Genomic DNA, 27,749 nt, shown 5'->3' with positions numbered 1-27,749 from the left:
CCTGGAAACTAGAGGTACTTGCTACAGGGTTGCTTTGAGGGGACTGTGGTCAGGTCCCAATTGCCAGAAGGGCCAGCTGGAGGCTATTGTGACGTGCTGCAGAATCAGGAACAGGGATGGAAGTGAAAGAAGAGAGAGACAATTGCAACCCAGGCCTCTGTCTTTGCTCACATAGCTGTCCAGGAAAAGCCAGGCTCTGGGCTTATGAGACCACTTACTCCTTCATCCATTTACCAGATATGCAGGACACTGGCTGCCCGAGTGCTGTGTGCAGGGTGGCACGGCATCTTTAAAACAATAATATGTCACCCCTGTCCTCTAGGACTCAGCTGAAGCCTGTCATTAAGGATATTCACTCTGGGGAAACTGAGGCACACCAGGGCTAATGTCTGGTACAGAGCTCATAAATGAGTCTGTCTTTGAGTTGCAGCCTGGGATCCCATTCTTCAACAGCTCAGACATTGGGATTTGTGATATGACCCTTGGGTGACTGGTGGACACCTCCCCACCTGTGGGGACCAGGCTGTGAGCCAGGCACCCTGTCTATTTGTGAGGACCTCTGCACTTTTCCCTCCTTATAGCACAAGTTCTACCAGAATCTCGTTTAATTTTTTCCTTTGTTCTTCTTTTCTTGTGCCCTCCTACTCCAGGGAGATGAAGGACCCATGGGGCCACCAGGAGTCCCAGGTGTGGAGGTGAGTATTGCTGGACAGGAGGAGGGGGCTTCTTGGATTTGACCCAGTGGGCACAGGCAGGGCAACATCTGGAGAATAAGCAAGCAGGGAGGCCTCTGGCCAGTCAAAAACACAAGTGGCCTAAGAAGAGAGACTGAAGGCGAGTGTTGGTGGCCTTAACTACCTGCTTGATTGTGTTGGATTCTATGTTGGCTATTGCCAAGTGTATTATCTCAGAGTCACTCACTTTGGTTGGCCTTATCATAGAGGAACAATAGAGGCTGAAAGAGTGGAAGTTCAAGCCCTAGGTCCCACAGCTAGGATGAGGGGTGGCTGCCCAGAGCCTAGGTGCACATTCTGTCCCCAGCTGCCTTGCAGAATACCTGCCCCATTTGACCCCAGCAGCGGAGCTGACCAGCAATCCTCAAGGCTTCTGATTTCAGTGTATCTTTACCCAAGAGTGCTTGCTAATGTGGGTCACATCTTATTGTGAATACGTGAATAATTAAAGCCAGCATACTCTACGTGCATTTAGTAATTCAGTGGAAATTAATGATAAGCCTGCTTCTCATTTTTTTTTGTCCAAAATCACTATATTTTTTGAAGCAAAGCATGAAAATGGAACAAAAATGGCATTGCTTTCTCATTTTTGCAAGTCTCTTGGATGTCACTCTGGTGATATCAGCTGGGTTCTCACTTCTGTGTCTTGCATCAGTCTGTGATGATACCATGTGTCACACAGTCTCGAGAGAGTGATGAAGGCAGGTGACATCTCATGGCCACTGTGAAGCAGCCTTTCCCACCTGACCCTCCCAAAGGGATCCCTGGGATCTCAGAGTTCTCTGACCATGTTTGGAAGACTGTAAACTGGAAGTCTGCATTACCCTGGGCCCAAGTGCTCTGCCCAACCTCTTGCCCTCTCCCAGAAAAAGCAGGTGTCATTGTCCCTGTTTATGACAGCTCAGCCCAGGGATTGAGGAAGCAATGCTGGAGACCATCTTTGAATTTCTTTGTCTGGATGCCTGGTGACATTGGATCTCTACATCACTATCCCCTCCAGAGCATAGTACCTTCCTGTGAGGGACTTCTAGAGTTCTCCAGGTACCCTCAGCTGTAGCCCCTTTCATGTGCCTCTCTGTTGCAGGGTCAGCCTGGACGGAAGGGGTTTCCTGGGAGGCCTGGCCTGGATGGCTCAAAGGTGAGGAGACTTAGGCATGCCGGGGGGACAGTGGTGTAGGAAGAAGGGGTAGTCTGACATATAAAGCCCTGCATCTCATGCTGGAGAAAGGGGAGAAAAAAGTGGTCCGTATTCATCCCAGGGTTTTGGTAACAGAGGAGGGAAAAGGAAGTAGACATGGCCCAAGTGTGCAACAGAAGGGGATTGTTCACGTAACGGGATACAGTCCAGACACTCTGGGGCAGGCTGTCAATGGGAGCTTGAACAGGAGTGGCACCTGCCTTCTTCCTATACTGAGCAGAGGCAAGAGACTGACAGTGCTTAACCAGAGGTGAAGGGGATTTCTGTTTTCTTCTCTGTGTCTCCATATAGCCCCTGGGATACTATATATATATATATATATATATATATATATATATATATATATATTGTGTTTAGTAATGGGCCTTTTTCTTTTTTATTGATCAAAACAAAAGCTGGCCCCAGTAAGGAAGTAGGCTATTTTTCTTTTTATTTATCTCAGTGACAAAATAGCTGACAGAAAACTAATTAAGGGAATCTATTCATCACTATTGCTGTGATGAAGCACCATGACCAAACTCTACTTGGGAGGACAGGGTTTTATTGGCTTACACTTCCACATCACTGTTCATCATTGAGAGAAGTCAGGACAGGAACTCATACAGGACGGGAACCTGGAGAGAGGAGCTGATGCAGAGACCATGGAGAAGTGCTGCTTACTGGCTTTCTCTTTGTGCCTTGCTCAGTCTGCTTTCTTTTTGGAATCCAGGGCCACCAGCCCAGGGTTGGCTCCACCCACAATGGCCTGAGCCCTCCCACATCAATAGCTAATTAAGAAATGCCCTACAAGCTTGTCTGCGGCCGGATCTCATGGAGGCATTTTGTCAGTTAATGCTCCCTCCTCTCAGATGACTCCAGCCTCTGTCAAGTTGGCAGAAAGCATAGGGAAAAAGGGTTTATTATGGCTGTCACTTTAAGAAGGTACAGGCCACCATGGCAGGAAAGGCATGGTGAACTTCATGGGGGCCATACAATGTAGCTGGGCCTCTTCAGATCTGGGCAGAGTGGGAATAGAAAGTGGGGGACGGTGGCCGTCTCCTTTTCTCCCTTTTATTCACTTGGACCCCCAGCCCCTGGGATGCTGCTGCCCACCCTCAGAGTGCCTCTTCCTGTCTCAGTTAAACCTTCCTAGAAATACTATCATAGACACACACACTCATGTGTTTTTATCCCCATTTCAAAGTCAGTCAAGTTGATAATGAAGATGAATCATCATTTCCAAGGAAGGGCTTTCAAAGGGAGCTACGTTGGGCTAAGTCTATGAATGGGTTGGAAAGAGAGGGTAGGAAACAGTTGGGGGATCCCTTAAGCCCCAGTGATAACCTTCCTCCAGAGGAATGAGTGGCCATGCACCTGGCCTGGCCTGGCCCTGCCAGCATTTGTAAGAATGACATTTGGGGAGGAACCGAGGGGAAGAGGAGACTATGAATAGGACACATGAGCTATATTTTCTTTCCAAGCTCCTGTCCCTGTGATCATGTGTCCTGCCTTCTGAGGACCACAATCCCTCAGATACTGCTTAGGTTTCTGTGGTGCAAGGTGACATGTCTGGGTAGATTCATTCCGGGGCAGTTCCAGATCACTGATCTATTCATACTAGAGAGAGTCTGCAGCTGTTAAGGCCACCAATAGATCTGTCCAGCAGAGATCACAGCTGCCAGGCAAAGCCATGTGCCAACCAAGTGCTAGAATCTGGGAGGCTAAGCCCAACACAAAGACAAGACTCTTCAAGACTATTTGTGCTGCAGACAAAGCTTAGGAGAGTGGAGGTTTAGCTTCCTAATGATATTTACCTGCAATTCCCAGCTCTCCCTGTAGTTGGCAACCTGCATGGAAATGGGCCACAGGTTGACTAAAGTCCCAATTCTAGCCCTCCTTCTAGCTGGCTCTGTGACCTTACACAGTCCTTCCATCCCTCTGGACCTTAATTTCCACCCTAAAAATTGAGTTAGGTTGCTTGAAGTTCGAAAGGAGTCAAGATGCTGGGGAACCTTGCTCAGAGGGAGTGGATGACTGTAGTGTTAGGGAGCATCAGGATATTGGGGAACCTTGCTCAGAAGTGCCAACCTGCATTGTTGGGAGAGTCAGGATGCTGACTTGATCAGAGGGAGTGGATGACTGTAGTGTTGGGGATCACTCTTTGGTTGCTGCTAGCCATCTAGATTCTTAAGGCCAAAGTCTAGAGATGGGATTTCCAGTTCATCCTTATCAATGACACCTAATACCACTCGACCCTGGGGACTTCCTCAAGTGTTTTCAATGCCCCACCTCCTCCTGTCCTGACTTATCCTCTTCTATGTTCCTCTGTAGGGAGAACCAGGGGATCCTGGACGGCCAGGGCCTGTGGGTGAACAGGTAAGTTAATGATGGTGTCAACACAGTGGAGTACCTACTTGTGCCAAGTCCATTGCTAGGCAGTCACCCAGGCCTCAGGCTGGTAACATACCAGAGCTAGTTCTCTCACACACTCTCAAAGAAGGGAGGTCCCTGAATAACATGGTCTCTTCCTAAGGCCTGACTCTTGAATGCAATTTTTGGTGCATTTGCTCAAAGATTTAATGGGATTTCACCTCCTAGAACTGGGGTTAAACCAGAGAGTTCCCTGAAATGACTGTGTTCGCTTAGCCAGAGAATAGATCCACTCTCCAAGGGCTTGAGATCCAGGCCTCCCTAAGTTGTGAAGAAGATGAAACTCAAAGCAGGACTCTGGATAGTTGAAAAGGAGGAACACATCTTCAGAAGGAAGGTTGCCACTAGTCTGTTAAAAGAAGTTGGAGGCTCATCACCCTCTTCTACCAGTTAGAGCAGCACTTCTGGTGCTGTGAGGATGGCAACTCTGGGACATCCCTCCAGGCCTCAGTGCCTCCTTCAGGCTTGGCCTCAGGACTCAGAGGTAGATTTGGGGAGATATTTGCCACTCCTATAAATGAGGACCCTCTAGGAACCTTGGGAGGGGCTTCTTCAAGCATGGAGGAGGAAGAATACTGGGGCCTCAAGGGTATTCAGTTGTGCCCAGAAGTGCCATCCATGGCATGAGACTCATGTGCAACAGGCTTCTTCACAAGGCCCGTGACATCTGTTGAGAGAAAAATAAGAATTAAAGGGCCCCCTTTCAACATGTTTGAAATCTTTCCAGTGTCATCCAAGCACATTCTGAGGGAAGCCGGGAGCTTGGGAAGACTGCTGCCGCCTTGATGCATTTCCTGACTGGAAAAAATAGCACATTCAAATTCATAGTTATGCTAATGGTTGGCCCTGGGGAAATAGATACTTAGAACCCTAGACCTTTAGGACACAGAGACCCTTGGAAATCATTTTCTCCAGGGCCCTGACCATTTTCTGTCTTAGCTACCTTTGCCAAGTTAAGGAAGCCTGTGGACCCCATTTCTTTGAGTAGATTTAAGTGCATAAAGTCAAAAGTGAAGGATGCCAAGGCAACCAGTTATACCGAGATAGATAATGTGCTCAGTTGTGGCATACATGTATCTACTTCTCAATTAATATACTCAACTACGATACCTAACATTGACCTCCATACTAAGTGATGTTTTGAGATCTGTGTAAGATTGATTGTAGTGACATGTAACCAGATGGACAGTCACAAGTGTTCAATACTATTGGACTGGTTGCATGCACTAGTACTTAAGAAAAACACATTTTGATGGGAGGGCAATATATATAAAAGTTGTACATTTTTCTGTGCAAGTTCCTGGACCCTCTGCATTCCATCTATAGTGGCTTACAGAGGTCCTGGGTTAAGAAACCCTGGATTCTGGCCCACATTGGTAGTTTGGTTCACAAATTTGGGAGAAAAAAATGGGATCATAATATGCTCAAAAGAGGTAGGAGCTGAGCTGGGGCCAAGAGGGTAGACACCCTGCCTGGGATGGCCCTGACTCACTGGGACCACAGAGCCCCCAGCTAGCTGTGGATCTAGCAGCACTCACAAACTGCAACATGAGGGAAGGGCGTCTGAGCTGGGCCTCATCTCTGGCTCCTGTGTAGGCTATAAGGCATGCAACAACACCAGCCCCTGTCCATGTGTCCACAGCAAACGGGTGGGTGTTTCCTGTTCCTGACAGAACAACAGGCTCCCCAGGAAAGATCCCCTAAGCTCACACCACAGGCCCTGCTTGTAATCACAGTAACAGCTCCATTTATTGCTCACCCGTGAGGTAGCGGGCTCTGTGCCAAGCACTAGACACAGCATCTGCAGCACCCCCAGCAGTCCTGTGACGGGAACTGTTATGACTCCCATTTTGCAAATGAGAAAACTGAGGTCCTGAGAAATTAAATAGCTTGTCCAAGATCTCACAGGCAGTGTTGTAACTCAGAACTGACACTGGGTCTTCATAGACTCTGGGTTCCCAAGTGCTCCCCAGACAGAGTGGAAAGTTCTTTGGTCCCCAGAACCCTTGCATTTATCTACCAGCAAGCACAAACTGCCTGCCAGGCCCTGTCCTAGGTGCTGGGGTCAGGGTGTGAGCATCCAGGGACAATGAGCATATCAGCATCTACCCAGAGTGATGGTCCAGTTGAAGCACATGGCATCTGATTGTCAGAAGCAAGCATTCCCCATGGCCAGCACCCCCCACAAACTCCCACAGCCAGCAGAATGCTGTGAGAAGGAGAGGAGATGCCACCATATCTTGCCAACTAGAGAGGAGCAGGCTTTCAAGGCTGCTTCTCTGCTCCCCCTGTCAGGTGGGAGGCCCGAGCCTCAGAGACTACTTCTCTTCCAGTTGACATACTGCCAGTCCAAACGCCTCCCCATAAGGAGAGCATAGCATGGGGCTCTGGAGGGCATAGGAACAGGCGCTTGCTGGATGACCCTTACTCACTTAGATCCTGTCTGACTACTTATTGAAAGTTTATGTCTTCTAGGTCCTGACAAATAATAAATTTATAGTAGCTATGAAATGCCTTCCTCCAGACCCATCAGACAGGTCCCTTTCCACAGAGCCATGCGTATTCCCTTCCCTGACACCCTTGAAATGTCTGGTTGCTTCCTGGTGGGAAGTCCAGATGTTGTCTTAACCCTGTGCCCCTAGAAAAGCACCCGGGTCTTGAGCGTCAGAGCTACCAGGAGATTGGAGGGACCTATATTGTTCCAATCCCATAGATACATGTAGGAAGACCAATTTGTTCAGGGTCCATAAACCTGGAGTTTGAATAAGAGTGACATAGACAGTTCCATGTACAGGGCTAGGTAAGTAGCAAGCCCTCAGTACATGGACCCAAGGTTATTAATGTCACTGTCACCTTAGTAATGTCCATGTTTGTTTTAATGATTGTTTGGTGTTGATGTATCCCTGCCTGTCCTGGTACTTGTTGCATAACTCAGGCTGTACCCAAACTCGAGATCATGCTCCAGTCTCATCTTCTCAAGTACTAGGATTATAGGCATGAGCAATCATGCCCATGTTTTGTTTAGTTGTTGCAAAGCTGTCCTCCATGACATACTATCTGTAAGCTCACAGCCCATACTGTAGCCCCCTCATACCACCTCTGAAAGAGTCACAGGAGACCATTCTGGGGATGGTGATGGTGCTGGCCCACTCTGTCATGCACATCCTTAGGGGGCCCCAGTGGAGAAACAGTACAAGGAGGCTGGGAGGTACATTTCCTGAATCTCCACCTCCACCCCCTTGGCTGCCCCCACAAGAAATCCATGGTCCCCAGAGCTTGCCATTTACAACTGTCTTTAGGGAGAGCTGAGCAGTTCCTCTACCTCTCCCAGACCCCTGGCAGGTAGCCTGGCTCTCCAGCTTTATTGAGCACAGGGCCTCTGGGCTATTAACAGCTCCAGGTCTCGCCTCACTTTGCTCAGAAGTTTGGCACAGGAAACAGTTTTCATAGGACCAACCCACCCATCTCCATATGTTGGAATTCTCTGGGAAATGTCTGGCTATACATCTGGGATCCCCCAAAACTTCTTAAGCCCTCCTGACCAATACAGAAAGCTCTCTAAGTATGTATCTCAACAGAGGGGAGGTGGGTTCCAGCAAGGATCTGCTCTACCTTCTTGGGGACTCTCGGCTGTTCACCTGCCCTAGGCATATGCATGTTTACCTACTCACCTACTCAGGGTGACAGCAAGACCACTAAGATGAGCTCTGGAAACCAGAGGCAAGCTTTTACACAGTAGAGTTAAAAGTATCCAAAGAAAACCAGATGGTGGTGGTGCACATCCTTAATCCCAGCCCTCGGGAGGCAAAGGCAGGTGGATCGCTCTGAGTTGGAGGACAGCCTGGTCTACAGAGTGAGTTCTAGGACAGGCTCCAAAGATACACAGAGAAACCCTGTCTCGAAAAACAAAAACAAAAGAAACAAAACAAAAGGAGATCCAAAGGAGGTGCACTCTGTGTGTCTGTGTCTCCATGTCTATGTGTATCTGTGTTTGTGTGTATGTGTATGTGTGTATATTATGTGTATCTGTGTATGTCTGTATGCATGTGTGTGTGTGTGTGTCTCTGTTCATGTGTGTCTGTGTCTGTATATGTGCATGGCTATCTCTGTTTGTGCGTGTGTGTGTCTGTGTATGTTATGTGTATGTGTACCTGTGTATGTGTGCATGTGTGTCTCTGTATATTTTGTGTATATGTATCTGTGTGTCTCTGCATGTATGTCTGTCTTTGTGCATGTATGTCCTTATATGTGTGTGTCTATGTGTATCTGTGTTTGTGTTACATGTGTACGTGTCTTTGTGCATGTGTCTATATGTCTTTGTATGTGCATATCTGTGTATCTGTGTGTATGGGTCTGAGTATGTGTGTGCATGTGTGTATGTGTCTTTGTATATGTGTGTCTGTGTGTATCTCTGTGTGTGTTTGTGTGTCTGTCTGTATGTGTTTATGTCTGTATGTCTGAGCACATGTGCTTTCAGCAAAGGGAAGCCCTTTAGTAGAAACCTCCCACCAAATTCCACCCTGTCTCTGGTGTAGAATGTTAGGGTATTTCTGTCTCAGTCAACAAGTTTGTTTCTCTCTAAAACAACCCTAGAGCCCCCAAAGATGGAGACAGATGGCCTCTTCCTAGCTTATCACCCCCACTCCAGTTCTTCAAATGTGTAGGGATCCCAGCCTGCTTCTGGCACGGGAAGAATGCTCGGCTCCCAGGGTTGCTGGCAGCAGCCCCACCACTTGGCTCTCAAATCTGAACCATCTGGAGTGGTGGGGAGAAGCAGCCCAGAGGCTATGCTCTTCCACAGCAGTCCCAGCCATACAGTCACAGAGTGCAGGGTGGGAGTGGGGACTGGGTGTGGGAGGGCTGGGCCCCAGAGGAGGGAAAACCTTGAACACTCAGCATGCCCCCAGATTCACTAGTTTTTCCGGATGTGTCCTCCCCAGGGACTCATGGGATTCATTGGTCTGGTTGGGGAGCCTGGAATCGTGGGGGAGAAGGTAAGTGTACATGATAGAGGCAAAGCCTCGGAGCTTGTATTTTTCAATAAGGATAAGGACCAGTGGGCCAGTGAGCTGCAGATATTGTACCACCCCCTCTGTTTCTGCCATTCCTTGCTCCCCAAGAGCCTATGTCCCTGTCCCTGTCCCCCAGAGCTCTTGTCTTCACCCATAAGCCCAACCAGACTCTGGTGTGGCCATCAGTTGGTGTGTGTGCCTGGGGCTGCCTACTGACATCACCCAGCACTGGCAGCAGTGGTTGGGGGTAATTCTTCAGTGGACAGTGCCTAGGGTGCTTCCATAGGCCCTGGAAGCTCCTCCATCTTACAGAGGAGGTCACTGAGAGTCCAGCAGAAGCAGTGGCTAGCCCAAGGCCACCCAGATCATAAGTGGCAGAGCTGGGATTAGAACCAGGTCAATTACTGAAGGCCACACTTTTCTGACTAGCTCCTCAGATAAGTAGTCATCTGTGGCTTCTCTTGTCTCTCTCGGGGCCTCCTAGCTTTCAAGCACTTCACTCTGCCTCACTTCCTACACCCTCTGGTCTCCACTTTCTTCCCTATGCTCCTCTTTGTCCCTTAACACTATTTCAAAGTAGGTAACCACTCACCAAAAGTTGCAGAGTTTCTACAGGAGGTCCCAGAAGCCCTTCCCCCACAGCCCTCAGTGCTAACAGCTCATGTAACCATCACACAGAATCAAAGCCAACTTCAGTTCTGTTGCTCAAGTTTCCCATGTCCTTCCTCACCTGTGGACCCTTACTTTGGACAGGTCTCCTTTTCCCATGCCCATCCACCCATATCCTTTCTGCCTGGGTCTCTTGCTGAGGGCTCTTCAAAGGGAATCTTCTGCTTTCTTCATCACCAGGTGGTCATCCTGTGACAGTGTCTGTCACTGTCTCCCAACCCCTGCCACCCATACCTGCTCCAGAATGTATCTTTTCTAGAGGTCCTCATCTCCCTGCCATACTGGGTGTCTTGCATTATGGGTTTGATCTGTTTCTTCTCCTCATGGCATACTTGGGGCTTAGCACATAATAGTGTCAGCACACAGTGGGTGCTTAATTCATTTTTATCTGAAGAGGAAATAGGCCTTGCAGAAGCTGAGAAAGGATGACCATAGCCTTGCCTGCTGTCTCTGACTTCCCGACCTGTCTGAATTGGTCTAGAGGACATGAGTGATGTGTGATTATCTGGGGTGCCATGGGGGAGGGGGTTGCCCATGAACAGAGAAAAAGAAAGGCGGCTATGACTGTCTCTACCTCAGCAAGCCCAGCTCAGGGGGTGCCAGGCCTAATGAGAATCACGTAATATGGGCCAGGATCAAAGGGGTGATGCAACTATTGCATCCTTCATCAGGACCATCCTGGCCCAGGGACATGCCCTATGCTGCCCTGCCTGGCAGATGAGGCTGGGGTTTCCTGACAATGTGAGTAAGCTGGGAATGACACCATAGACCATTGTCAAGTTCCTACCTCCCTTTGGGTCCCTGTCCCCAGAGCCCCAGCCATGACCTATGTGCCTTGTTATCTCCACCACAGGGAGACCGTGGAGTGATGGGACCCCCAGGCGCACCTGGGCCCAAGGGGTCAATGGTAAGGAGTAAGTCTGCATCCTCTCCCCTCTCCTGGCATAACCTCAGGTGACAATCCTGTTCCCTTCACATACCACATGCTCCAAACACCCAGGATACCTAGCTCTCTGAATCCTGGACCAGACGAGACTTTTTACCTCCTAGCCCTGGGTTAGAGCTGATCCTCTGTCACAGGAGGGGCAATGTGGCACCTTCCTCAGCTGACTCCTCATTTTTCTTCCTCCTTGGCAGGGTCATCCTGGAATGCCAGGTGGTATTGGGGACCCTGGAGAGCCTGGATCCCGGGTAAATAAAATTCTCATGTCTCCTAAACACAAACACATGGAGTCCAGACCTCGAGTCTCAGACCTGGGTGGACACACAGCCTGGGGCCCCTGGCTGGGTTCCCAGGAAGAACCTGTAGTTTTCCCTGAGTCCACTTTTTGTTCATGTGACATCTAGAGCGTGTTGTGGCAGTAGTGATAGGACAGTGTGGGCTGAGTGAAGAAGGTCTTGGGCTGAGGTTCTGTACAGGGCAACATGTGAAGGCCAGGAGCAGCTTGTATCCTTCCTGCTCTTAACCTGACACTCAGTTCTGTCAGGATGGTGAGTAATCGCTACAGGTACTGAACTGGGGACACAGATGTCAACGAGACAGACATGTAACCATTACCTATAGCATGTGTCAAAGCACCAGGTGCTTGTATCCCCCACACACAGTCCTTTGAACCAGTGGAAAGATGTCCCTGGACAGAGTCACCCCCCTGGGGTCACAGTCATGTGCTTCTCCCCACCCCCCAATAATGAGAAGGGAAAGCCATATCCTGCTAGAGATTTGGAACTGAGACTATGGTGGGAGGAGAGGATGGTTTTCAGTCCAAGGGTCTAGCCTCCATCCTATGTTCAGAGCTGAAGCCTGAGCCAAGGAGTGCTTAGGGTCTGTTATCAAATTCTTTCATCTAGGCCTGGGGAGATGGTTCCTTTGGTAAAATACTTACTGTGCAAACACTAGGACCTGAGTTTGGATCCTCAGCATCTATGTAAAAAGCTAGCTGTGGTGGTGAACGTCTGTACCATTTCCCAAGTTGCAGGGAGGTGGAGACAGGAGGATCCTGGGGTCTTGCTGACTGGCCAGCCTAGCTGAATAGGCAAGCTACAGATTCAGTGAGAGATCCTGTCTCAAAATAATAAGGCAGGAAGTGCTAGAAGAAAAATCCAGAATTGACCTGTGACTTGCACATGTATGTGCACACATGTCTGTGTACACGTTCATAGCTGAGGTCTCCCCTACCTCGGTTTCCCCACCTGTCGGCCAGCATCATGCTGCCATCACCATTGTGGTGAGAATCAGCTGGCATTTTGTGTGCCGTTATGCCTGAACACCTCATAGATGGCTCCTGCTACTGGTGAGACACAATGCTTGCCACAGTGATGGCATCTACCATTGAAGTACTGTTCCAGCTAATTGTGTGTGATGAGCATTTGCCAGTTGTATTAACATCCTCACTCTGTACTCTGAGCTCAGTCCAAGCCCTGCCCCGTCCCGTGGGGCTCCGGTAATTTGTGAGTCCGAGGTGGATCACGCCTGCAAATAATGGGCGGGAAAGAAAGAGCGGGACCAAGCAGATTTCTTGTCAAGGCCCATTTATTGATTATTACAAGGGGTTTTTATAGAGAAAGGAGGAAGCAGAGAAAAAGGAGGTGGGGGAAGAATGAATGTTAATTGCTCTCAGGCAGGTATCCGGAATCTCCTGTGTTAAGGAAGTGGGGGAAGGAATAGGTGTTAGTTGCTTCTCAGGCCAGGTCCTGGAACCTGAGGGATGGGATGCTAGACTGACTGGCGGCTAGCTAGGCATTGGGGGGGGGGTCGCCAAGGCTGGCTTCTGACAAAGCCCCATAACTAGGTATGGGGAGGCAGATGGGTAGGACCTGGAACCTGCTGAGGACCCTATATGGTCCTATAGGGATGAGGGACTTTGCTCATTCTCATGCTATCAGTGAGGACATTGAGGTTCACTGAGGTGAGATGATTTGCCTGAGACCTCACAGCTAGTGGCCCCAGAACTGAGTCCTGCTGTGGTGCAGTTCCCTGGCCTTGGATCCTTTGAAGAATTTAGCTCATCCATGTGGAACCTGACTCCTGAGGCCTCGGAGGATGTGCCACATGGCTTCTGAGAGAGCATTCTGGAAAACAGCCTGTCTTACTCAGGCTGTCACTATCCCTGCCAACAGCCTGCCAAGTCTGCCTTCTTGCTGTGCAAGCCTGGGGTCCCCCCACTGGCTCTGCTGGTGGGTCAAGCTGCATGTTTGCTCTCACCTCAAGCCCCAGCAGCAGTGGCAGACTGGAGGACAGCTGCTATGTCTGCACCTCAGGACTGTGGGAGCAGCAAGGTGGAGATCCAGAGGGAATGAGGCTGCCCCTCTCTGGAAGGGTCCCTGCCTCCATCACAGGATCCAACTGGCTGGCACAGATGGTTCTCTGTACTTAGACTAGGTCAGGCCAGAGAGTTTTAAACCTTTTCCACTCATGACTCCTCACCCAAGAAACTTTTATGCAACACTTGGTATATAGGTGTGTAAAATAGCTCTACAGGTCAAATACCTACTGATAATATTGTACAGAAATTCCCTTTTGAGGCAATTCTTTGGTACCTGAATCATTTCACCATTTGTTAAGTATGGAAGCAAGCTTGCATACCACTGAGATGGCAGCTCTCATTAACTTTTACATGGAGGATTACATCTTGGCTGAGTATTTGATACTGCCGAACCTCAGGCATCCTCACTCATTTTCAGAGTTGATTGGCAGATGTTTCAAATTTAATCATCAATGCTGAAAATTCTGCTTTGCATAAATACATAATAAAAACTGGCAGAAGTGTGTTTGGGGCCATTCAGCAATTGCTGGAAATGCTATTCTAATTCCAAGCCAAAATTCACTGAATGATTTTTTTTTTAATGGAACTCAAGTCAGCAAAGCAATTTTTAAAATCAAACATTCTAATACAATCTAAAGATATGCTAATTGGATACTTTCGTGCTGAGCATGGTGGCAGGAAAATATTTGAAGTCTTTTTTGTCCTTTACTGAAGTGTTACATTTCTGTAAGGGCAGAAAACAGTAAGAACACTGCAGTTCAGAACAGGCAGTCATCTCAAATCTGAGTCCAGGCATTGTAGGCGGAGTTTTCTGGCGGTGCATGGTGTGATGGCACATGCAGTAGAAAGTGTGTGTGTTGTGTGGTCACAGCCAAGGCCATAGTGAAGTCACACAATGCAACACAGGTGAGCACAGCCAAAAATATCTGACTCACAATGTGTTTGATTTTAAGTTAATTTTTGGTTTGTTTTATATACTCAGAAACCTCTAACTGCTGCCAGTGATTTTCTCAGCCTCCGCTTTCAATTAATGCAACCCCATATGGGGTCTCAGACCACAGTTTAAGAAACTGAATAAGACTGGTCTTTAACTTGTGGCAATTCTCCTGCCTCAACTACTCTAGCGCTTAGATTACAGATGTGAACCACTCACCGTACCAAGCTCAGTCCTGCCCCTTGCTCTCTGCCTCTGCCCCTTTTTGTCCCCACCCTGACCCAACAGACTCCTCCTCCTCCTCTTTCCCCAAGGCTCTTGGTGCATGGGGTAGTTGGCACCTATCCAGGGCTGTGCGTGGTGTTAGGTGGGGATGAGGGACAGAACTCCAGTCCCCACTAGGGCATTAGCCAGGCTCAGGGTTGCCACTGGCCAAGAACTCCCAGCAGGCCAGAGTGGCTACTTCTCAGCGCTATGGCTGCTGGCTTCCCTACCCCATCATTTCTCCCAAGCCCTGAAGGAGCTTCTAAGTGCCCTTTCCTCCCCACAGGGCCCTCCAGGACCTCGAGGCCCACCAGGCATGAGGGGAGCCAAGGGGCACCGGGTAAGTGAGGACATGTCTGTTCCTTGTCTCCTGCCCCACTCTGAGTGAGCCAAGTGGTTTCTGCAACATTGGTGGGGGCCGGGCACACCCAGAGTCAGTGCTGGAAGCTAAGCCTGAGCCATCTTCCCAGCCTGTATCTGAGCATCACACCTGGCTGTCCAGAGGGCACAAACATGCTCTGGTCATCCGTTCCTTCACTCATTCAGCCACCACTACTACTATGTGAGCTACCACTGGAGACAAACACTTGGGACAACAGGGCAAGCCTAAGTCCTGCCTGGCCTTGTGACACAGACATAAGTCACACACACATACCAGGTCGTACAACCAAAGCTACCCTGTAAGAATAGTGTGGAACCATACAGGTTTAAGATAAGAGCTGTCTGACTACAGTAGTGCGGGGCGGGGGGTGGAGAGTGGGGGATTCACCAATGCTTTGTTCTGTCTGCCTCATACACTGACTTATTTGACCCTTGACATTACCCTGCTAGGAAGTGCTGTTTCCCTCAGAAAATGCCAACACAGACAAGTTATGACACTTGTCTCAGGCTGGTAGAGCTGAGGTTTGGACCTGCGAATCTGCCTCTTTGACATACTGAGTTTTGTCTCCTTTACGGTTATAAGGGGTACATGAAATGATCTACTGGTGTGAACGTGCAGGGCATGTGCCTCCTTGTAGAGAGGAAACAAGATGGTGTAGGCTGCCCAGGCCTATTACCAAGTGCTGTGTGGGGTTCTGATACCATTCTCCTCTCAGCTGTATCTAGTTTGAAGACATCCCCTGAACTAGATGTCCTGAGCAGTCATCCTGAGATGGGGAAGTGGAACATTGCTTTGGCAGCCAGGATCCTTCCCAGGACCCATACCTTCTGAGTCTCTTAAGTGAGACAAGGCCTAAAAGCTTCTGGGTGCCCCCCCCAGAGAAAACTGGCCTAGCTGCAGGGTGAACTGCCAAAGAGTGAGCTATCCCATCCCCAATACATATACACATTCCACTTGAGGAAAGCCAGGCTCCCTTTGGTGTAGGCATATTCAGGACTAGGAGAAGCATGTGAGAGCCACAGCCATCCTCTGTGAGGTTTAGCAGCAGTTGAAATAGGGACCTAGAGAGGTGCCCACCACACCTATGGAACACAAGTTCTAGCCAAGTCTGTTGTGTTCCTGGATTGCCCTGTGTCCTTTGGAAGACTCTTTGCTCTCTGCGTCTGTTTCCCCACAGGTGCCATGGGATGGACATGGGAGATGTGCAAGGCCACGAAGGCTTTCCTGCCCAAGTGTAGGGTAGACTTGGAAGGTCTGGAGACAGGAGTGGCCCATTAGCATCCCATAAAAGCACCTGGTCAGACCATGAGTGGGGCAGTTTGTGGCTGTGCAATCTTAGGCTATAGTCTCTTTACCTCTCTGAGGCTTTCCCCATCTGTTCAGGTGAGGAGTTCCTACTGAAGGGCTGTTGAGATGTGGAGTGTCTGTTGCTATACCTGAGCTCTCAGAGTAAGGCTCTTTCCCTGTGTTATCAAACAGCTGACTTCCCCTCCTCAACCTCCGCTTCCCCCTCTGTAAAATGGGCCATCACAGAGCTGCTTGGCTGGATATACAGACCCAGTCAGTTCCCAGGAGCCTTGGCCCTAGGGTGGCCACAGAGGCTGGGTTTCCCTCTCTTTCCTGTTGCCCTTTCTCAGGACGCTGTGGGTACGCAGGATCATCTGCCCCTGGCAGGAGTGGTTCTGCTGAGACTGATCTGGCCTGCTGGAGGGCAACCCCAGGGTAGTCTTCTGATGTGGCCTCTAAGCATGTGGTTCTGATGTAAACCCTAGCCTGCCTGCCACAGGAAGGCCTTCCCAGGGCACAAGGAAAGGAGGGTATCTGGGGGGCCTTCAGAGCAGCCTTCCAGGTACATTATCCCTGCATAACAGCTGGACATCCAAGATGGCTGGTAGCCACTCTCTCTTCTTTCCTCCAGACAGGAATATGACACCTTTTTCTCTACAGCTTAACCCTGGCTTCTAGACCTTGTCTCCTCCAATGTCACACTCCACGTACAGCCTTCCTGGAAGGCAAGCCTAGAGGTCCTAGCTTGATATCTCCTGTGACAGGAAATTTACCCCCATCCAGATGAAGGGTGACACACAGTGGAGGAATTAACAGGCATCTGGTTGGCTTTGGTTCCAGTTCTGGCTCTTCCCTTACCTTCATTTCCATACCAGGCCCCTTCCCATATTTCCTTCTCTGTGACTCTGTCTGCTGCTATTGACGCTAAGTTATGTCCTTTCTCTTAAAAAGGCTTTGATCCCAGGAGGGTGGTCAGTAGGCTGTGTGACTCAGGCCTCTGAGCCTCCACACCAAGGGAGGTGTGAGCTTGTGCCACACAGAGACCTCCAAACCAGGAGCGTCTCTCAGGCCCACCTCTGACTATGACCTGGGAAGCCCCACCCCTGCTGGCCTTCATCTCCCGAGAACTAGGTCGAGTTAGGGAAGGAGTAGGAGGCAGTAAGCTAAAGCCTGGCTATGGGAACATGGCCACAAGTTTCTCTGCTTCAGCCTTCAGTCTCCACATCTGTGAAACAGGTTGGCTGGTGGCAGTCACCCAGGACACTTTAGATACATTGACCCATACATCCAATGCATTTAGGGTCTCTAGCTGACTCCCTCAGCTGTGACCTCTGAAGAGCCACCCAAGCCATTGCAGGAATGACCTGTCTCAGGCTGTGGGTGTGGAAGAGGAGGAACAGGGAAAGGCAGAAGCTATAGGCATGCTCACCTTCCTGGTTCGCAGCCCAAGGGAGACCCCTGCCGTCCAGTGCACTGTTCTGGAATATTCTTCCTTTTCCAGGGCCCTCGAGGACCTGATGGACCAGCTGGGGAGCAGGGGTCCAAGGGCCTGAAGGTACAGACCTCCCCTGGGTTTGTCCCTCCAACCCCTGGCCCCTTGAAGTAGCAGATAGGCCCCAAAATGATTCAGGGTATGTTCCCAGCAACTCATTCTGCCACTATCCAGCCTCTTGTAGCCCATAGCAAACAAAAGCAAAAGACGGCCATTGAGGGCATCACGTATGCTCTCTGCTATTCCCTTCAGTGGGAAAGGCCCTTGGTTCTTGACCCCAACTCCTCTGTGGTGACTGGCAAATCTTAAGTATGCCCACAGTCAGTGTGTTGAGGAAGCATTTGGCCTCTTGGGTCCTTTCCTCTCTTAAAGTGTCCTCATGAGCCCCTCTCCCACCCCACATGCTCTGCTTCCAACAGGGCCGTGTGGGACCTCGGGGCAGACCTGGACAGCCAGGACAGCAGGTATGTGAGGCCCCACCCATAATAGGTCCCTTGTCCTTCCTTCAATTGTTGTGACACATGCCTCTAATGATGTCCATTGTGCTTCCAGGGTGCAGCTGGTGAGCGAGGCCACTCAGGTGCAAGAGGCTTCCTTGTAAGTAGTGTCCATTCTGGAAATTCTCAGCATGGGACTTTGGGGCAGGTAGAGAAAGATTAACATGAGTTTTTGACCTTCGTGGGAATCCACAGGTGCCCTGAGGCCCCATCTCGGCAATAAGTGTGGAATAGGAACCTAGATACACCATAGAACTAGCCTGAGGCCAAGGGGATGAGCTTAATGGAGAAGGTCTAAGAGATTAAGGTCACCTGTATTTTCTACAGGGCATTCCTGGCCCCTCGGGCCCTCCAGGTGCCAAGGGCCTCCCAGGAGAACCGGTAAGTATCTATTCTCTCTCTCTGATACCTCTGCCCTGGAAGTTTTGTCTTAGTCTGACTGTAGCAGGGACTGCTGACTTAGCAGCAGATCCCTATCTGTGGAAAAGACAGAGCTAGGCATGGCCTGCAAAGATGCAGAGCCTGGCCCTGAGTTCTAGGGTGAGTCTTGGCTTGCTTGACCACTGGATCCATTACTAAATGGGGAAAGCTGACTTGCATTTGCCCCAAGATTGTGAAGCTGGCCTGAAAAATGTATAGAGGGAACACTTAGTATCTAGAAAGGCAAAAGGAAGGAGGGCAGAGAGGGAAGGACAGGGAGAGCTTTGTGAAGGACAGGGAAAGGACAAGGAAAGCCATAGGCACATGGCTTGTCCTTCAGAAGATGTCCCAAGGGGTGGGTCTGGAGAGGCAGAGGTGCTAGGTCTCCCCAAGGAGGCTGCAGGGAGCCAGACAGTTGGAGACTCAGAAGAACCTTTGCACCTTGGAACCCTGGATGGTTAGAGGTAGTTGGGAGTGGGTTGGGGAGGGCAGAAGAGGAGAGGGCTTAGTGAGAAAAATTCTGAAGTTGTGCATTGTAGTGAGGGGATGGGGGTGCAGCCCTGCTGGGGTAGAGTTGGATGCTGAGGAGACCCTGGAGATGGGTGAAGAGGAACTGTATATGGTTGGAAGTAAGTGTGCGGGTCTTCTCTTTCAGTTACAATTCCAGTCCTTGTGACCCAGCCTCCCCATAGCTCCCCATATAGCGGAACCCAGAGTCTAACTGTCTGTATGTCTGTCTGTCTCCAGGGCTCTCAGGGACCTCAGGGGCCAGTTGGTCCTCCAGGAGAGATGGGACCGAAGGTGAGTGCCAAGGAACCCTGGTTTGTCCTTTGTCGCTACTGGGGCATTGTAGCCCTCCTGGTCAGCAGTCCCACCTGCTGCTTGATCCCTGTCCTGGCCTACAGAAACCGTCAGGCTGGCTCTGCAGAGACCTACAGATGACACGTCTGTGCAGGGCATAGGGTTGGGGGCTGGGAGCCTGCCTTACAGCACTGAGTGGGATATAGGACATTCTCGGGGGCCCTCCCTACCTTTTGCCTTGCTAAAGACTGTACAGGATCATGAACAGAGATCCAGACTGCTGATGGTCCCCTTCCCCACCCTCACCACCTTGGCTTAGTGTCAGGAAAATGCAGGAGAGGCCAAGGCCTGCCCCATCGTTGGTCTTTTCTTCCCCACAACCTCGCTTGGATCATGCATTTTCCTTGTATGTCTGCCAAGGGCTCCTGTGTGGTAAACCGCACTCGTGGGCAAGCAGAGGCTGCTGGGTGGTGTGAGGCTCTGCCAACCTGCACCCAAACCCATAGTTTTGCCAGGACTCAGGAGCTGCTGCAAACCCCTCTTCTGTACCTCCCTGTTGTGTGACCTGAGCACATCCTTTGCTCTTTCTGGGCCTTTGCTTACCTGAAGCAAGGGGCCGGCCCTTGCTCCAGGAGAGACCAGTGGCTTTCTTTTTTGCAGGGGCCACCGGGTGCAGTGGGAGAGCCTGGCCTTCCTGGGGACTCCGGGATGAAGGTGAGACAAGATGAAAGATGGGAAAATGACTTGTTGACACCAGTTCCAAGCTGGCAGCCTGTCCTCTCCCTGGAGGAGAAACAGGCTTTTCTTGTGCTTGGGATAATGGGTCTCTGTCCTGGCTAGGGAGTGGCCACAGTAGAGTCCCCAACCAGCTCAGAGCCCCTGAACTGTCCCCTGCACAGCTGTGTTTTCTCTGGCACCTGTCTTGGTCCCCCATTGGGAAATTTGCCCCTCCTGGTCTTCATGATACCATCAGAACTTCAGCACAGGTGACCCTGTTACCTGTGAGGACACAGGCACCTATTGATGCCCAGCCCTAGGGATCTCCCATCCCACCCGCTTCCACTGTTGAAGGACCCTGATTATACTGCAGACTTGAGAGCCTAGGAGCCATGCCGGCTGGCTGAGGGCGTAAAAGCTAGTCCCAGGGGCACCTGCCAAGGGACTGTAGGACTGGAAGCAAATCATTCCTGTCTTGTGGTCCAGTGTCTTGTCACTCTGAGAGACCTGAACCAGGCCTGGAGCTAGTGGTCTTGACTCAGATCTGTCTCATTTTCCCCAGGCAATAAAGAAAGCCACCTATATGTGAAGTGCCACCCACATATAAGCTGCATGGGACTGGCTTGTTCCAATCAGGGCTGGGCTGGGGCAACAAGCTCTATTTCCTAGGGTCCAGACACCAGTAGGAAGCATGGTGTGCAAATCTCCAAATGAGGAGGGCTCTTTGGAGGCCTTCCCGGGGGCAGGGTAATCTCAAGGAAGAGGAAGAATGATGTTCAGCAGGACTGGCTACAACCCAGGTTTCCCTAGTTATGCTGCCCACTTTGACTTTGTCACTGAAAAATGACATCGTTCCTTCAGGACTTTGGAAAGGTCCGGCTCATTTGGATGAAAATGAGTTTAGAACATCATGACCAGCACCGATGGTGGTGATGGCGGTGACAATGGTGATGCAGTCATGGGGGTGATGCAGTGATGGTGGTGTTTCTGGTGGTGGGGATATATTGTGGCGGTGTGGATTGTGTTGGTGGTAATGATGGCTTTGGTGATGGTAGTGCAGTAATGATGGTAGGAATGATGATAATGATGGCAGTGGGGATAATTAAGATGATAGTGACTGACCATGGTGGTGATGCAGTGATGATCCGGAGGACAACAGAGATGGTGGTACTGACTGCAGTGCTAGTTACGATAATGATAATGATGGTGGTGACCGCCATAGTAGTGGTTACGTAGTGATGATGGTGAGGATGACAGTGATCCCGCTGTTTGTAATGACAATAGTGACCATCATGGTGGTGGTGATATAGAGACGCTGGTTGGGATGGCCGTGGTGATGGTAGTGATTGTAATGCCGACTGTGATGGTGATGGCAGTTTTGGTGTTTTGGGTGCTGGTAGTATTTGTAGTGATGGTGTTGTGTGATGGTGGAGGTGGTCCTGCTGCCTAGTGGAGAATCCCATGGCCAGGACTTATTTGGAGCAGGGGTTTGGGCTGATGTGTTAACATTTCTCTATTGTTCTCAAGAAGTAACTTTCCCCAGCTTCTCCAGTCCTAGTCAAAGCTGGAAATACTAAGGGCTGGCAAAGGCTGAGGCTGACTACACCCCCCCACATGGATTGTGTTTGGCTTCTCCTAGGGTGACCTTGGACCTCTGGGCCCCCCTGGGGAGCAGGGCCTCATTGGGCAGCGGGTAAGTGAAACACATTTTCCTTCTAGAGCTCCCAGTCCTTTGTGAGAAGTGGGCTTGGATCAACCCCAGAGCCTCTCAGATTCCCCCGGAGTCCTGACAGCTCTGGCTGGCCTTCCTGGGTACCCAGCATCACTGTGGAGTGAAAGCATTCTGTGGTCACTGTGTTGGACACCACAGTATGCTTGCTGTCCTGTGACACACTTAGAGCTTCATTTGCAAGTCTCTGAGAAGGCCCCCAGTCAAGAAATTAACTTTGTTTGGCTTAACTCAGGGCTTCCAGAAGTGTCTAACCTCCAAATGCTTCCCTTTGAGTATGTTTCTTCGAAAACTGTTCTACAGTTAGCTGTCACCTTTCCAAAAGAAACCAACAAGGTTTCCTTGTTCTAATAAGCCCCGTGAGACTCCTATGTCTACCTCTCTTTTCTTTGCGCCTCTGCCTGAATGTGGACCCCTGGGACATGTAAGGACACAGCAGGTATCCTTGGCACCTTATAGGAGGGGTAGGTAAGGCCCATGAGTGAGAGAGAGTTTGCACAGTCATCATTCAATGTACCCAGTCCTCACCCCATATCCTCATTTCCCGTCTTGTCTTCTTTATGATGTCTCACACTCCCCATGCCCAATCTCCAGCGACTCCAGAAACAAGGCCAAGTGAGAGGGGAAGGCCTCAGGGCAGAAGAGAATATGGGAGCTTAGCATCTAGAAAAACTAGCTGTGTGTGGCCGCCACGCTTGTCCCCTGTGTCTGTTTAGAAGTCTGTGTTAAGAAAGGTCCCGAAGACCCGTCTACGCTTATTAAGTTAGAGAGGTAGATGAACACTCCCCCGATGCCCACTGTGCATCAGGCATATTGCTCAGTCTAGGAGCACTAAGAGAGTAACAGAAGGCCTGTCTAATGGAGCTTATGTTCTAGTGGATTGATTATTGATGCCTGCCACGGCTACAAAAGGAGCAGAATTTGCTCACTTGTCACCCTTTGCCATCCCTGAATCTGCTGACCTGAATCCCCTCCTGACTCTGCCTCTGGACCTCTCTGAATTCTAAAACCAGAAGGAGATACTAATTTTTAGGTTGACAGCTGTTTGGAGAACTGGAGCCTTTCTAGAGCCAGGAGGAGCAGCAGAGGTGTTAGATGGGGCCTTGGCATCTAACACAAACTGGTTTTACATTCCTTATGTGAGAATAGGGTTCCAGGGACAATTACTTTAGCTCCCTGAAGGAGGTCTTAGGTGACTACCACCCATTTGATGTCAGCCATGTTTTCCAGATAAGAAACAGGTTCCTATAGAGACTAAGATTCTGCTTGAGGTTGCACAAACATTGGTGATGCTGAGGCCGGCCCTTGTCAGAACCTGTTCTTATCCACCAGACCACACTGGCTTCTCCAGTCTAACCCATGAAGCTGGGTGCCAGAAGCTCTGTGACCCTTCTTCTGCCCCTTAAAAATCCACTTGTTCAAATACTGAGAACCAATGTTCCTTAGCCCTCTGGGGGGAGGGAAAGCCCCTTGCACCCTTACCCAGTAATACCACCCTGTCTTTTCCTACCAGGGAGAGCCAGGCCTTGAGGGAGACCTTGGCCCCATGGGGCCCGACGGTCTGAAGGTGAGTTGTGTATGGACCAGGATCTGGGAACAGATTCTATTCTTGCTCTAGCTCTCACAGAGTACCAAGAGACCAGATCTCCTTTGTAGAGGACAGTGGGAATGACCAGCAGAGCCAAGGCTGCCCTTGCTCTACCCACCCACCCCACTGCCAACTCCCCTGGGGCTTGGCCTAGTGTCACCTTGGGTCTTCCCTACTCCCATGAAAACACCAGCTTCTGTCAGCTAAGTCCAGCATGGGGCTCTGTTATCCCTTCCCTTCCAAATGGCTTTAAAGATCTGGAAAGTTCTGATCATCGACAAGGTCTATAAGCCACCACTCAAGAGACAGTAGTCACTGGGGTGCCAGGCATGATGCTGAGCCCTCTATGTGTCACCGTCATTGTTGCTAGCAGAGGACAGTCTTCAGAGAGGAAACAGACACAGGGAAGTTAAAAGGCTTGCTGTAACACACAGCCACTATCTATCTGCATATCCAACATGCAAGCCAAGGCCTTTCTGCCCCCCAAATCCCCTCTGGCTCTGCTGGACTGCACACCCATTCTGAAGGAGAAGAGAAAAAAAATGAGGCTCACAGGAAAATAACAGGGCAATGGTCTGGCTGTGAGCGAAGGGCCAGTGGATTGCAGGTGCTTCCATGGGTCCTGCTGCTCCCTGTGGGAGCTGTGGGCTTTCACCAAGCTGCCAGCAGGCAGATGATGAGTAGATATAGTAGCCCCACTCTCGGCCCCAGGCCTTTCCCATCTCCTTCTGAGCCTTGTTCCCCAGGGAGTCTTTCTCTGGGCTGTTCGGGTCACACCATGACTAAGGAGAGACTACCCTCTATAGTCCCCTCTAACCTGCCCTCTACAGATCTCATAGAAGCGCCTCTACTCCTTGAGTCCCAATTTCACAACCCCAGAGCTAGGCCCTCATGCCCTGCCCACCCCACAGTAGCCCTGGGTCCAGAGGACTTTTTGCCCCCACCCCGGTGCCTTGTCAGCTCTTCTGTTTTCCTTGCAAGTGAAAGAGCGCCCCCTGTTGTCCACTTATCTACTTGCTCTTACTCCCAGCTCTGCTCCTCCTGTTAGTTAGAACTGTGGGGGGAATCTGTTCAGAGACTTCCTTGGCCAGGTGCTGGCCATACCCGGTGGTGGTACCAATAGATCTAATGGTGCAAACACTGTGTGTGCAAGTAGTGCCAATCATGTCATACTGGAAGGGCTTGCTGAGAATGAACTCATTCAGGCTGCTCCAGCAGCCTCTCAGCTGGACACATCAGCATCCCCGCTGGAGAAATGAGAAATCTGAGGCTGGGGCCACAACCTCCTCATCCCTTCCCCTGCAGTCTTCTTCACAGAGGACAGGAGAACAGGTCCAGGCTTTTCGCAGTCTCTCGACCTCTGCTTTTCACAACTCTTGCCTCTGGCTTCCATGACCAACCACACCCTTGTCCTTGGACTGGAGTGGTCACTCAGATGTCTGGCACATTCATGGTTTTGAGTGGTCCTGGAAGTGTACTTGCTCCCTAAAGTGCATGTCTGTGGAGCGCCTTCACGGAGGAAGCTGCTTCTTTGGTGGCTGCAGCCCTTCACAGTGCTGTCCTGTGCAGTATCTCTGTTGCTAACGGCCAAGGTGGCAGTCACCCACATCACACACTGCCAGGGGCTGTACTGAGTGAAGTGCACAGTCTCTCGTATTCCATTTGTACAGGCTCATTTGATCAAGCTGGCCAGAGTTGCAGCTATTGAGCGTAGTTCAAGGATGGTGACCTGAGTGTGAGGGAGACTGCCGCCCCCCACCCCTGCCCCAGCTCAGAATGCTGCCCTCTCAATTAGGTAGTCTTGTGGCCTCCACTTCCATCCTCAGTTCTTCCATCTGTGGACTGGGAGGGTTAAGACAGGCCACCCAGAAGGCTTTCTGAGCCTTGGCAGATATCGTGTATTCCAGAAGTCTTCAGGGACCCTTACAACCTATTCTCATGGGCACCAGAGTACCCCCTCCCTTTCCAGCTGTGTGGGAGTCAGGCCATGGAGAGTCACTGGACACTAGTTTTGGCCTAAGCCTAGCTTGGCTACCTGGAGCAACCGGCCTTCAAATGAGGCAGCAAGTGGCCAGAATGCCAAGCCAGAAGTGCAGTCCCAGAGCCAGAGGAATCTATGAGAGCTGGGTCTGGGCCAACAGGTCTCAGTGCCAGGCTGTGCTTGGAATCTGAGACGCTCAGTGGAAAGGGACCATACAGACTATCCGCATGCCGACTCTGCTCTAAGCTGGTCCGTTCCTCAGTTGGAGCTGTCCTCCCTCATGTGTCATCCGTGACTGTCCCCCAGGCCAAGCTGGAAAGTACCTACAACTCCTCATGCCAGTCTCATTACCTCGAAGGTCAGGCTCCAGCCATCACATCTGTATCCTGAGCCTCTCTTCCTGGCCAGGCCAAGCCACACTCCATCTTCCCCCCTCCCACAGCTGCTCTGAGCCCCGGGTGCAGTTATCAGTATCCCCCATTAACTATTGCAAGACAACACTGTACCATCCCAAGCCTTCTCCTCAGCCCCCCAATTCCTGGCTCCACCCCCTTGCTTGCCACGGGATGCCGTCTTCCTCTCAAGACTTACAACAGTTACAGCTAGGCCACACAAACATGCCACAGGCTCCATGCCTGGCAGCCCCTCAAAAACAGACTTGTGATGGACACTGCTTGGCTCTGCAGCCACTGCCAGAGCCATAGCCCATACCCGCCCTGGAGGGGCCCAGGCAGTTCGGTTCTGCCCAGTGAAGGATGGTGAAGAAGAAGAGAAAACTAGAGAACACCATCAAGGGGTACACCCACTATTTGTTGCAAAACCAGTGCTCATGGAGAACCCACAACGCCTTTACTTTGGGTCCTTGAAGCCTGCCTAAGGAGTCCCTTCATATGACTGACTTTTACAGTCTCCCTCCCTCAGTCTCGAGGAGTCCCTTCCTAACTCACAAGAGTTCCTTCCTTGGACCTCCATTTTCCAGGACTTGGTGCCACCCGAAAATTAACTGTCCTCCAAAGGGTGGGACTTGGGGGCCAACTGACTTGACTTAGCTCTGCCTCAGTTTCTTCATCTGTAGATAAAGCCAAAAGAGAACCTCCAGGGAAAGGCTCTGGTGAGGCTGACTCCAGTACTGAAGGCACAGAGGGCAACTCACTGGCTCCAAGTTTCCAGGTGACCTGTGGTGTAGAGCTTTTGATGACCTGGGTTTTGGTGTTCTCTCTCTTACTGTTGCCCCCAACCCAGGGGGACAAAGGTGACCCAGGGCCTGATGGTGAGCGTGGTGAGAAGGGCCAGGAGGGACTGAAAGGAGAAGATGGGCTCCCTGGGCCCCCAGGCATCACTGGCATCCGGGTGAGTGTGCATCTGGTGGCAGCATGGGGCTCTCGGGGAGAGAAGCTCGTACCTGTCCAGGCTCCTGAGAAGTCTTCTAGATTGTCCCTTCCCTGCTCACCCCTCCTGTAGGGCCTCCTGTGCCCTCAGGAAAAACTGTTCCCTGTGGCCCTGCAACCTCATCCCATCCAACTCCACATCCAGCCTGTTTTCGTAGCTCCTGGGACAAGCTTGACCTGCCTCAGGGCCTCTGTACCTGCTCATCAGTCTTCTTTCCTATCCTTCTTATACCCCTGTGTGCCTCCAACTGTCCTCCCAGACAGTTCCTAGCCTTGAAAGCCATCCCTGACACTTGGCTAAGTGCCCAAGGAAGCCAAAACCTTGTGTGACTTAGGTTCATGCTTCCCTTCTGTGACACTAAAGGGGTGCCACATAGTAGACTGAGAAGACAGAAACTGCCCCTCACCCAGGAAGAACCTTATTCAGTCTTGACCACAGACACCATGAGTATCTTCCCCCAAGTCCCGGAACCCTGGTAGAGGACAGAAACTATTCTGTTTCAGTGTTTGCAGACAGCATACCTAGTGTTTTCCAGAGTGTTCTTTAATTAGATAGCAGCCCTGAGGGCTAGAGACTCAGAGTGGTAAAGGAACCTGGCTCGGGTCACACAGTAAGAAACAGTAAGCCAGGATTTCAACACCTGTATGTACATCCTGTCCCTCTGCTGTGACCTCACTGGAATTCAGAGCCTGAACAGGTTACTGGGACAAGGACAGATGGAAGGTAAGGTATTCCGGTACTTGTCTGATGGCCAAGGGTGTGTGTGGAGCAGGACTCTGTGGCCAGCTCAGTGTTCTGCCAGGCTCCTGGAATCTGGCCACCTTGCAACAAGCCACTGGAGTGTCAGGGCTGCAGGTGTCTGCTCTGAGCCAACCTTGGCCTTAGCCAAACTCCTGGAGCTGGATGCTTACCTACTGCCCCACCCCCATCTGCCTGCTCACCAATGACAGATTTGTGCAGTTACCTGGGCTCAGCAGCCCTTG

General features: G+C 50.7%; 1 protein-coding gene across 12 annotated transcripts in view; it reads left to right on the top strand.

Annotated features, from left to right (window-relative positions):
- The window catches only part of Col27a1 (collagen type XXVII alpha 1 chain), a 121,410-nt gene that overhangs the window by 70,422 nt on the left and 23,239 nt on the right, over positions 1 to 27,749 (top strand). For 10 of the 12 annotated variants that reach the window (XR_004768242.1, XR_004768241.1, XM_035439851.1 and 7 more), the window contains 16 exons: positions 651 to 695; positions 1,819 to 1,872; positions 4,243 to 4,287; positions 9,282 to 9,335; positions 10,876 to 10,929; positions 11,160 to 11,213; positions 14,770 to 14,823; positions 17,654 to 17,707; positions 18,064 to 18,108; positions 18,197 to 18,241; positions 18,469 to 18,522; positions 19,309 to 19,362; positions 20,023 to 20,076; positions 21,719 to 21,772; positions 23,322 to 23,375; positions 26,620 to 26,727. Coding sequence is in view for 10 of the 12 variants with exons in the window: in XM_035439851.1 (XP_035295742.1) it covers positions 651 to 695; positions 1,819 to 1,872; positions 4,243 to 4,287; positions 9,282 to 9,335; positions 10,876 to 10,929; positions 11,160 to 11,213; positions 14,770 to 14,823; positions 17,654 to 17,707; positions 18,064 to 18,108; positions 18,197 to 18,241; positions 18,469 to 18,522; positions 19,309 to 19,362; positions 20,023 to 20,076; positions 21,719 to 21,772; positions 23,322 to 23,375; positions 26,620 to 26,727 (882 nt within the window). In the remaining 2 variants the exon portion in view is untranslated. The remainder of the gene's footprint in view (positions 1 to 650; positions 696 to 1,818; positions 1,873 to 4,242; positions 4,288 to 9,281; positions 9,336 to 10,875; positions 10,930 to 11,159; positions 11,214 to 14,769; positions 14,824 to 17,653; positions 17,708 to 18,063; positions 18,109 to 18,196; positions 18,242 to 18,468; positions 18,523 to 19,308; positions 19,363 to 20,022; positions 20,077 to 21,718; positions 21,773 to 23,321; positions 23,376 to 26,619; positions 26,728 to 27,749) is intronic. The other 2 variants (XM_035439850.1, XM_035439852.1) reach the window with 2 other exon arrangements.

Source organism: Cricetulus griseus, chromosome 2 (assembly GCF_003668045.3).
Source record: "Cricetulus griseus strain 17A/GY chromosome 2, alternate assembly CriGri-PICRH-1.0, whole genome shotgun sequence".
NCBI lineage: Eukaryota > Metazoa > Chordata > Mammalia > Rodentia > Cricetidae > Cricetulus > Cricetulus griseus.
This window is presented reverse-complemented; position numbering and strand designations above follow the sequence as displayed.